We start from the raw sequence: 12,317 nt of genomic DNA on the forward strand, positions 1-12,317 counted from the left end.
TTCAGTAAATTTCTATGGCTGTGCAACCTTAGCCAAAATCTAGATTAAGAATACTTCTATCATCTGTTTAAAAAGTCTGCACACTTCAATTAATTCTGTTACTGGTTGCTGCAGGCAGTCATTGATCTGTGTTCTGTTTTTATAGTTTTCTCTTTTTCTAAAATTTCATCTAAATGGAATCATACAATATGTATGTTTTTAAAATCCTCGGGGGTGCCTGGGTGGCTCAGGCAGTTAAGCAGCTGCCTTCAGCTCTGGTCATAATCTCAGGGTTCTGGGATCAGCCCCACATTGGACTCCCTGCTAAGGGGTGGGGTAGGGTGGGAGGGGTCTGTTTCTCCCTACCCACCCCCCCTTACTTTCCCCTGCTCCTGCTCTCATGCTGTCTCTGAAATACATAAAATCTTTTTTTTTTTTTTTTAAATCCTTTCATTTTGTTTATTGTTTCTGGTTTTGGGCTATTGGAGAGTGCTGCTCTGAACATCTGAACTTTCCGTGGATGTGCTTCCTCTTCTCCTGGGTAGATGCCGAAGCGTAGAAATGCTCGATTGTATAGTAGGATACGTTTAATTTTCAAAGACTTTGCTGAAACTGTCTTCCAAGTGTGAGAAGAGGTTTCTAGTTTTTCCACATCCTTGGTTTTTGTTTTGCTTTGCCTATTCTAGCCATTTCTAGTAGATGGGTTATTTTCTCTCATTATGGCTTTAAGTTCTAGATCCCTAATGCCTAATGATCATAGGTGGTTGTTTGACATTCACAGAACTTCTTTGAAGTGTCTATTTAAATCTTTTGCCTGTTTTAAATTGGATTATCTTTCTATTGATACATGCTAAGAGTTCTTGATATATTTCCTATACAAAATCTTTTATCAGGTCTATCTTTGCAAATATTTTCTTTCCCTTTCTCTCAGTTTCTAAGTGGTATTTTTTGGAAAGTAAAAGCTTTAAATTTTAACAAAGCTCAATTTATCAATTTTCTCTTTTTTTTGATGTTTTTGGTGTCATATCTAAGAATCCTTTCCTATCACAAGATTTTCTTCCATGTTTTCTTAGAAGGTTTATACTTTCAGCTCTTACATTTATGTACATGATTTAGTTTAATGGCATGTCCTTGGTATGAGCTAAGGTTGAGGTTTGATTTTTTTTTTTCCATATAGATATTCAAATGTTTCAACCCCCTTTGTTGAAAAGTCTATTCTCATTGAATTACCTTGGCACCTTTGTCAAGAATCATTTGACCATATATGGGGTTCTATTTCTGTTCCATCGGTCTATATGTCCCTCTTTACATCACTACCATGCTGTCTTGATCACTTGAGCTTTATAGTAAACTTTGAAAATAGATAGTTTAAGTCCACAACATTTATTAGCCATTTTCAAAATTGTTTTGACAATACTATGTATTTTGCATTTTCATATGTACATATTTGAAGACTAGCTTGTCAGTTTCTGGGGGGCGGGGAAGGCCTGCTAGGATTTAGTAGTCATTGCATTGAATCTGTGGGTCAATTTCGGGATGTCATTACAATAATACTGAGTCTTGTGGCCCATAAACATGTTATTTCTCTTCATTTACTCAGTTTTTCTTTAATTGCTCTTAGCAATGCCTTGTACTTTTTTTTTTTAATTTTTATTTATTTATGATAGTCACACAGAGAGAGAGACAGAGAGAGGCAGAGACATAGGCAGAGGGAGAAGCAGGCTCCATGCACCGGGAGCCCGACGTGGGATTCGATCCTGGGTCTCCAGGATTGCGCCCTGGGCCAAAGGCAGGCGCTAAACTGCTGCGCCACCCAGGGATCCCCTGCCTTGTACTTTTTAATGTATTAAACTTGTATTTCTTTTTTTTGAAACTTATATTTCTTTTAAAAATATCTTAAGTATATTTTTGATGTCAATGGAATTATTTTTCTCAGTGTTCTTTACTAGCATATAGGAAATATCAGTTGATTTCTACTTATTGATCTTGCATCCTAAGACCTTCATAAACTTGGTTACTAGTTCTGCAGCATTTTAAAAGATTCCATGGAGTTTCCTATATATGCAATTATGTTGTTTGCAAATACAGTTTTTACTCCTTTTCTGATGCCTTTCATTTTTCTCACTTTCCATTTTGCACTTGTTCAGTTCTTCAGCATTTTACTGAATAGAATTGGTGATAGTGGAATTCCCAGTCTTAGTGGAAAAGCATTGTCTTTCATATGTTTGCAGGATGTTCTGTAGGCTTTAAAAATACTCTTTATCAGGTTGAAAAAGATTCTTCTTTTCCTAGTGGTTTGAGAGATGTTTTCATAAATGAGTGCTGGATTTTTGTCAAATGCTTTATCAGTGTCCACTGAAATAAAAATTTGGTTTTTGTCCTTTAATTCCTAAATATAGTATGTCATATTAATTGCTTTTCATGTTAAAGCTTGGATTCCTTTCACTTAGTCATTATGTATAATGCTTTTTGTGTGTTGCTGGAGTTGATTTGTTAATATTTTGTTAAGGATTTTCAAGTCTGTCGTCTTAATGAATGATATGGTCTGTACTTTCATTGTCGTGTCTGGCTTTAAGGTTCAAAATGAGTTGGGAAGTGTTTTTATCTCCTGATTTCTGAATGGGTTTAGGTAGAATTGGTATTTCCTCCTTTGATAGAATTTTTTTTTTTTTTTTTTTTTTTTAATGTGTGGCTTGAACTCACAACCCTGAGATCAAGACCTGAGCTAAGAACAAGCAACAATCTAGGTGCTTGACTGACTGAGCTACCTAGGGGCCCCTGGATAGAATTTTTTGAAACCATCTGGACCTGAAGTTCTCCTTGTGGGAAGATTATTAATTACTAGTTCAATTAGTTTACTATCTGATATGTATCTATTCGGATTTTCTATTTCTTCTTGAGTCATGTTTGGTATTTTTGCTTTTTAGGAATCTATTTTTCACTTAAGTTTAATTTGCTGGTATAAAGTTCAGACAGATTCCTTATTTTCAGCCATTCTACTCCTTTCTCCTTTGGTACCTGCTGACTACAAGACCAGAACCTTTTCTCCAGATCTCCTGGGCAGATTGGTTGCCTTCCTGCCTGAGTTATGGGCCTATGGTGTTTTCAACTCTGTTTTATCTGCCCTCTCTTCTTTTCATGTTCCAGAAATTTGTTGAAATATCTCTTCAACTGATGGCCCTCTAGTCTCTTTACAATCATTAGTTAAAATTACTACCATTTTCACAAGGAAACTTGAAAAAGTGATGTTTTTGCCACCATCTTGACTCAAAATCACTATTGATTTAATAAAGAGAAAATCAATATTTTTTCATTTTCAGGACATAAGGCACATCATATTTTCTCTTTAGTCAGGTAAAGTGTCTCCCATATTGATTTATTCCTGAAAGCAGTATTGTTCTGCTGGAAATAGCATGGCAGTTTGGAAGCACACATGGACGGGCAAATCCTCATTTTTTGTACTTAATTAACTACGTGACAAAGGGGAAGTTATTTAATCTGACATTCAGTTTCTCATCTGTGAAGTGGGAATAATTTCTCTGTCTCCTCTAACAATAGGTGTGAGGATTAGAGAAAAGGTCTGTGAAACTATTGAGGGCCTAACTGGTGATCAATAAAAAGTTTTTATGGTTGTTTCCCACTAGCAGAATCTTTGCCTGTAGCCCTAGGATGGAATACCTGGAGTTTTAGAGCTGAAAGGATCTTCGTTATGACTGCAGAAACTTCTGCAGCCACTCCCGTAGCCCCCAACCTTTTCTCTCCTCATCTACCCTGACTTTGCTGCGCTCTTTTAGGCAGGCATTACTCACACAGAGGATGAAGCTTGTTGGATTCTCCAGGTGCAGCAAGGTAAATAACATGAACACTTCTGCCATTAAAAAAAAAAAAAAAAAAAGAACGACCCAGTTATTAGGGTCATGCACTTTAGGGTAACAGAATCTATATGTGGATGTCCCAATTCCTGACGTCTCTTACTGTCACATTAGTAACTCATTACGACAGAAATAATGAGAAGACTACTTTTGTAGTTAAAATAATTAACCCTCCTTGCTCCAACTACAGAATATCTTCCATTGCTCCTTTTATATCCTTATTCCCTCACTTGATGAACATTTATTGAGCACCTACTATGTTCTGAATTAAAAGGAGACCTCGAATTGACTCTTTTCTCTGTTCCATATAATTGAAAATAATGATGGTAAAGTTCACAGAATATTTGATTCCTGGATTTGTAAAAGATGAAATAATTTAGAAGATGCATCGTGGCACCTGTCTTAGTGTGCTATCTCAGACAGATAATCAGTAAACCTCTGGTTCCCACTCACTGGCAGTTAGTGGAGGGGGGATATTTTGTTATACAGCATCACTGACCTGTAGCCATCCCACATGAAGCTGGAATCCAGAGCATGACACATTCGATGATAAAGAAGTTAAAGCTATCCCAGAACCACTTCTTATTTTTCATGAAGATATGACTTAGGTCTTTTTCCACAATGGTGTCCCAGGAGAAGTCACAAAATGTGGCTTGTATCTGGTATAGAGTTTGAACTGAATTATAGCCGTCAACATTGTCCATTTATGGACAGTTAGCCAATAATATACAGGAACATATGAGCTATGTTACTCTTTGCTAGCTTGTACTGGATATTTCTAGATATCTGAGAAATGGTCTTTTAAAGAATGTATCTGAAAACTACATCTAAAATCTTTTCCATTGGTGTTCTTTTAAATCCCTTATTTATAAATAACCATACATATTTTAGCAATAATGCAAGAGCACTCCTATAAAATTTCAAAGAAGAGAGAGCTTGAGTTTGGAGTAATGAGGAAGAATGAGTAAAGCCCATCAAGAAGAATGTAGCCTCTGAATTAGGTCATGCCAATCACTTCCAATAGAACTATCTCTTTATGAATAAAGAGAAAGGGTTCTAGGAGCAATGTGGTATCAAACAAATAGGTGTGATATGTGCTACTAATAAAAGGTTCAACAATTCATTTTGTTCTCAAGATTTAGTAGAAGACAGTCCTGATGTTTTGAGAGTCAACCCTTAACTTAGGGGTTAGGGGCACTGACCCCTGCTCCCTGCTACAGTTGAAAATTCACGTATAGTTTTTGACTCTCCAAAAATTTTACGATTAATAGCCTACTGTTGACCAGAAGCCTTACTGATAATATAGACAGACAGGCATTTTACACATGTTTTTGTGTTACATAGTACATACTGTATTTTTACAATAAGCTAAAGAAAATATTTAGAAAATCATAAAAGAAAATATATTTACAACATTGTACTGTAAAAAAAAAAAAAGTGTATGTGAACCTACACAGTTCAAACTTGAGTTGTTCTAGGGTCAACTGTGTATCCATTGATGTGTATTCTAACTGCCCTTCATGTACAATCGAATAGTGTGTTTATTATTTTTTTAGGCAACAAGATGCCTTAGACTCAGCTAGCCCCGATGAAAGCACATTTCCAAAACCGACCACATCTGCAATAGAGAAAGACATCTTGGTAATGAGCTCTTTTGTCTGTATAATTGAATGTAAAGGAAGCACTTGAAGATACTTTGAAAGCTTTAAGATTATTTTGTGCTCCTCTCTTGTGGAACTCTGTGGACAGAGGAGTAAATGGGGAGTTCTACAGAATTGCTCTTGGATTGGATTGGATATTGGGGGGAAATCCTTCTTTCCCTTGACATCGGAGACCACAATGAAAGAATCTCAAGTTTACCGGCTCCCTTTGTGAGAATGAGCCCCAGTCTTGTAGAGCTTTCACGTGTCTTTATTTTTCTATGAGAAACTATTTTAGTTATGTAATGTATACATTATAAAGCATCGTAACTTTAGAACTATTCTAATATATCAAATACAGATGAATTTTTAAAAAGGTAAACATCAAAGCCTTTGAACATTGCTAATTTGGAAGTATTTTGAAAAAATACTTTGTTTAAATTTTTTCTAATAGGTGACATGCAAAAATTTATGAAAATATATGAAAGTTAAATGTCTATTGTTAGATTAATATTGTTAGATTAATACTATCATGTCTTAAAGTGAATATTTTATGTACACATGTAATAGCAGCTGTAAAATTATAAGGTGGACTATTAATCGGCCGATTGAAAATTTCCTAAATCCTGTCCTAGATTTCTGAACTTACTGTGTAGGAATACTGAGTCACTTGCAGTTTGTAAGATTGACTTGATTATCCATAAGAAAAGGCCCAAAACCAATTTACCACATTTTCACACATTTATAAGACACTAAATTCTGCTTCAGCATGGGTTCTTCTTAACACATCATATATTTGGTAATAGAAGTTGATGTTTTACATTGTAGTTATGAACTAAGATAAGAGCTTTAGTTTTCATGAAGTATCCTATATTTTTTTAAATTTAGGGGATCTTTAATAATGTCTCCATGAATTACACAAGATACTTTTTTATGATTTGTAAATACTTTGGGTTTTCCTACAACTTTGATTTTGCTCAGCAGTTTTATTTTTGATGAACAAACTTCTTTCATTATAGGACTAAACCCATCTGAATTTTCTCCATCTTCTTTATGCAGAGATACTACTATTACATTCACCATGGAATTGATACAGACCATGTAGCCCCAATGGAAGATTCTTGGCTAGAGCATGTTTTGAATTTAGTCCCCCAACATCTGAAAGTCCTCACCAATAGCATACTTGTATTATCCGATGAAATGAGAGAAGATTATCTTCTTAGTGTAAAAAAATCCATAGGTAAACCTGTATTTTTCCTTCCTAATTTGAATATGTCTTACTAATTGAAAGTTAGTAGCTATACTTGAAACTATTATATTTATTCTGCTTTTTTGCATTGCTATTTTATTGCCTAAGATCTTAGGAAAGTTTCATTATAAAGTATAGCAAAAAATTCAAAACTTTTTTTTTTGTAGGGTTATATCCACTCAGTAATGGGCAGAACTGAGGAAATTATAAAGTGCTAATCATTTAATTAGCATTAATATTATTGATTTCACAGGTTAGAAGGTGATTAATTAAAAATTGTTGCTACGGACCAGGGGTTGGCAAACTACAGCTCACAGATCTGGTCTGGCTCACTGCCTGTTTTGGTGATAACATTTTATTGGAATGTAGTCCTACGCATTCATTTGCATATGGTTTGTGGCTGCTTTTGAGCTCCAAGAGCGGAGATGAGTAGTTGTGATCGAGGCCTTGTAGCTCATAAAGTTGAAGATCTTTATAATCAAGCCCTTTGCATAAAAAGTTTGCTGATTCCTGCTACAGACCACTAGATTCTAAGGCTAACTTACCAGACCTACTGCTTTCTTAATCCATCTGAATTAAAATCTCCGGAGACAGGCCTTTGAATCTATACTCTTAAAAAAAAAAAAAAATTCTCCAATGAAGTGTGATTGGAAAGCTGATATAATTGATGCCGTGTTCAAGAGCTGGAGAAATCCTCATGTTTTGGAGTTGTCTGGGGGGCCTTTTGGGTGGGAGGGCATTGGCTGTATTTAAGACTCAATCTTAAACATTAACATAACATAAAAATAACATAAACATAAAAAGTCAAATCTCTGCTCCCAAAGAGTTCATCGTTGTAATGAGGGAAGTGGACAAATCACCATCACAAGGTAGAGCAGTAGGCTAGGTAAGGAGGGAAACAGAGAACATGCTGTAAGGGAGATGAAGCTCACGCCTGACTCGGTACCGACTCCAGAGATGCCCGAACCCTCTTGAAACACAGACCAAGTGGGGTGCACTTAGTGAAGAAAATGGTGCGAAGGGCTCTTGAGGCCTGCAAGCAGTGGTGGTGGCGGAAGCCTAGGGAGCCTTTGGGAGGGGCCAGTATCTGAAGGGCCTTCCATCCCTTTTTAAAGGGATCAAGGTTAGCGAGTCACCAAAGGACCTCAAGCAAAGGGGTGACGGCACAGTTGCATTTTAGAAAGAGCATCTTCAAGGGCAGATGAACTGGATTAAGGACCATAGCTCCCTCTGCTGATTTATGTTTTATGCTTTTACGCAACTTTGAAGAGAACAAAGCAATACCTAAGTTTCCTCAGTGAAAGCAGACTGTTAGGATTCTGTATTGTTGCTCTTCAGCGGAAAATACTTTTGGTAGAGTTGCTATGAAGGAAATGTCATCTTAAGACCAATTATTATTCTCAAGTGAAATAATAGAGACCTGCTCTTAGGAGAGGGCCCATACACTCGCAAAGACACAGACATCGTAGGTTTTCTCATAACCACTTTAGTCGTCATACGCACAAACTGCTCCATTATTTTAGATGACATAATGATTGATTTTAGTGAAATTAGTTTTGCAATTGCTTGGAAATATAATCCACATCAGGTTACTTATCAGAACTTTTCAATTTTCTTTTAGTTGATTTTGTTTTAAAAGATCCTAGGGAGAAAGAAGAGGATAAAAAACCAGATGAACTTCCACCCCACCGTGCTGAGTAAGTGATCACGTTTCTGTAAGAATATTGATGATATGACTGTTTTGTGTATGTGTATATATTCATACACTGGTTATATTTCTCCTATAGATGCTTATAACTTAGGTACTTCATATATACAACTGCTTATTCTTATTACGTTTATGAATCTAAGCCCTGCTATGTTCTGTTTACAAATCCATGGGTAAATGGGTAGGCAGAGGGATGAATATGGACACCCGTGTGCTTAAAACAGAAGTGCACTGGTGAAAGAACTTGGTAGAGATCTTTGTATTTCCATGGCTACTAGCACAGGCTTCAGATGTAGTAGGATATCAGAGCTTAATGGCATTTGGAATGCATAAAAACATGCTGGGGAACATTGTGGAAAATACGTATATATAGAATATATTCCAATTTATTAGATTAAAATATAGGACACATAATAGAAAAATACACTTGCTATATATTTCCCTAAGTAATTAACATTTAGGAATAAATCTCTTAAATAGTTTGAAGAATAGCGCTTCTATTTTTAGGATTTAGTAAACAATGCCGTGTTGCTTCTTTCATACTATTTAAAAGTGCCTCCGATCATTTTCATATAATGGCAAGAAAAAATTATTCAGTCGTTTCCAACATATCTTATGTGGAGAACAGCTTTTCCCCTGGGAAGAGATAAAAATCATCTTTTTAATTGTAAAGGTGGTATGACTACAACTGAAAAACTGAATTAAGCTTGCTATATAATAAAACAAGATTAAGTGTTTAAAGTCAGTGAAAATAAAAAAATTGTAGGCATCAAACACAAATGTTTAAATATACTCTGAAAGATGAAAATGGCATATCTTTGCTGTTTTAAGGACGACTGACTATTCAAGTCACAGGAGTAAATGTCTTCAAATAAGGATGTTAGTGTTGGTGATGTTGGAAGTGTCCTTTACATATAAACAGAGGTTAAGTTGAAGGGAATTTCCGGAAGCAGAAAAAAAAAAAAAAAAGAAAAATTTAAACATTTTGTGTCTTGAAATGAAGTCTTTCAAGATGTATATGAGAAAAAAGCTCGCTACTATTTCTATTCATCATTATTAGTTATTTGTGACCTTGATTAAGTATTTAAAGGAAAAATAGTTACCATATGTATTAAAGATTCTAGTCTGTGGGATACCTGGTCGGCTCAGTTGGGAGAGCATATGACCCTTGATCCTTGGAGTCATGAGTTTGAGCCCCCAGGTTGAGTGTAGAGATTACTTAAATAAATAAAACTTGAAAAAGACTCAGGGACGCCTGGGTGGCTCAGTCGGTTGAGTGTCTGCCTTTGGCTCAGGTGATAATCTCGGGGTCCTGGGTTTGAGCTCCAAGCCGGGCTCCCGCTCAGCAGAGAGGCCGCTTTTCTCTCTCTCTCCCTCTGACCCTCCCTCCTGCTCTCTCTTAAATAAATAAAATCTTTAAAAAAAGATTCAAGTCTAATTTCATGTTAATTATTCTAAAATTATATGGCTTAGACTATAGAAAGCATGGCCTTTTTAATACATAATTATATGTTTTGCTATGACTGTAAGGGACACATAATACTTTTTATTAAAATGCAGCCATTATTGGGGCACTTTGATGGCTCCGTTGGTTCAGCAACCAGCTCTTGATTTGGGCTTAGATCAGGATCTCAGGCTTGTGAGATCAAGTCCTAAGTCGGGTTCAGGGCTGGGCATGGGAACTGCTTAAGGTGCTCTCTCTCCCTCTGCCCCCCCACCAATCTCTAAAGAAAAAAAAGCATTATAACTCAAAAAGTATGCTAAAACAATACTTTGTTTTGATTTCTAAAGATAGCCGATTTTTTTCTTTGTTTTCAGAATGGAAATTCTTCCCAAACCTTGGAGGAAATCTTTTTTAGCTGCAAGCAATTATATTAAGGATCACTTGAACACACTGAACCCTACAATGTTGGCTGTGCTAGATTTGTGGCACAGTACTTATAAGTGAGTATCTCCGGCCTTACCGCGCTGCTTCTTAAAAGGGTTATAAGAGCTATTTTGTCACACCTTAATGATTTCTCGTACTGTTTTAACTGCAAATAAAAAGAATGACTACAGACTTACCATCAGTATTCAAACGTGGTTTTAAATCAGCAGCGTAGAGGTGCAGTAGAGCACGAACATTGCCTTTTACCTCTTGCCCAGTTACCTCTAACCCCCATCCCAGAGCCCACTACCGCACAGACTTTAAGGAGTAGTCACAATTTAGGGGCTGAATTGTCATGCTTTGTTTTAGATCCCACAAAACATTAGCCGCTCCAATCATCTGGATGGTGTAGAAGCCTAGGAGGTATCGCCTACCCGAATGGCATGACTGTTGGAGGTGATGCATCATCACCTCATAGACATTGTCACGGTGGGACGCACAGCCTCAGGTGACACGTGCTTGGCACAGCTAGATGTGGATCCTGGGGTGGGGGGGGCGTGGAGCTGACCTGCTTGCTCCCAGGGCCGAGGACAGCTGGTCCCTTGGTTGAGAAGCTCCAGCTTCATGCTCCCTCCCTTGCACCGCGCCCTCTAGGGTGCCAGGGGGGCTTCCTAGCACATGCCCCTGTGGACACAGGCTTCCTAAAGGATGCAAAAGCAGTAGGATTTCCATAGATTGTTTCCTAGAGAAGGGCTCCTCTCAGGAACCTCAAAATCGGATCAGACCTGCCTTAGGAGAGCGGAGACACCCAGTCTCTAAATAGTCTGGAGCCTTCCCTCCCATCCCTAACCTTTGCGACCCCCATGACTTCAGCCCCCCCACAAGCAGCCAGCCCTGCGGGGTCCCCAGGTCTTGGCTGCACCTGCTGTGTGGCAGGAGGGCATGGGAAGCGAGCACACTTTGCAAGGGCCTCCTGAAACCATTCAACAGGAAGCCCGTCCTTAGACCTGAACTGTGCATAATTTTTATTGCAATTTTTATTGCATCCTCTGACCCCACAGAGTTGCATCCTGTCTGCTTTTTTCTTTTTTTTTTTGGGGGGGGGGGAAGAGGCAATTTTATTTTTTAATTTCATGCTTGACATTCACAAATGTACATGAAGTACTATGTAAACTTTAGGATAGCATTATTTGACTTGAGCCATGTCACCTCATCTAAGTTTAAGTGGAGAAATACAATTTAGCCACTCTGCTTTAAAATGTTGAAAAACCACCAAATTAGAATAGGGCACTTACAATCAGAATTTTTAAATTGAGTCTCCCATACAGATTTGTAATTTACTGTTGGATTAACTGTTATATTTAGGTAAAACACGTTATTAAGATTCTATGCAAGCAATTACATCTTTTGCATTAATGGTCCCCTGGGTTGCACTTGGACTACTGACATCATACACTAAACTATATTCATATTCTAGATTACAAAAATTACTGAAAGCCAGAATGAATCTTTAAGGTTGGAGGGACCCTTTAATAGTTTAATCTTTGGGCTTAAGGAAGAAAAATTAAAATAGTCCCATAAGGCATCTCACATCTCTTAAAAATAGGAAGTGTTTTAGCAACTTAAAACCTTTAGTTATATAAAGCTTATTACACTAGGATTTATTTTATTATTTTTTTAATAAATTTTTTTTATTGGTGTTCAATTTGTCAACATACAGAATAACACCCAGTGTTCATCCCGTCAAGTGCCCATGTCATTACACTAGGATTTAATTCGAAATATAGTTTACAACCAGATCAATTATACATACACTGGCACTTTAGCACGAGGACAAACTTTTAAAAACAAATTATTTTGGACCTTTAAAATCAGGTCATAGTATAAAAACAGAGTCCATGGTCTTACATTCAGCAAATTCATACTAAAATATTCTATTTTTATAGGATAAATGCCAACAAAACCTTACATATGCTACAAGTTTCTTACATAGATTTACATG

General features: G+C 36.9%; 1 protein-coding gene across 1 annotated transcript in view; it reads left to right on the forward strand.

Moving 5' to 3' along the window:
- DNAH7 (dynein axonemal heavy chain 7) overlaps positions 1-12,317 on the forward strand; it is a 234,359-nt gene that overhangs the window by 22,007 nt on the left and 200,035 nt on the right. Inside the window, exons 6-9 of the mRNA XM_072740992.1 lie at positions 5,408-5,492; positions 6,551-6,731; positions 8,362-8,437; positions 10,267-10,392. Coding sequence (XP_072597093.1) covers positions 5,408-5,492; positions 6,551-6,731; positions 8,362-8,437; positions 10,267-10,392 — 468 coding nt within the window. The remainder of the gene's footprint in view (positions 1-5,407; positions 5,493-6,550; positions 6,732-8,361; positions 8,438-10,266; positions 10,393-12,317) is intronic.

Source organism: Vulpes vulpes, chromosome 16, assembly GCF_048418805.1.
Source record: "Vulpes vulpes isolate BD-2025 chromosome 16, VulVul3, whole genome shotgun sequence".
In the NCBI taxonomy this organism is placed as follows: domain Eukaryota; kingdom Metazoa; phylum Chordata; class Mammalia; order Carnivora; family Canidae; genus Vulpes; species Vulpes vulpes.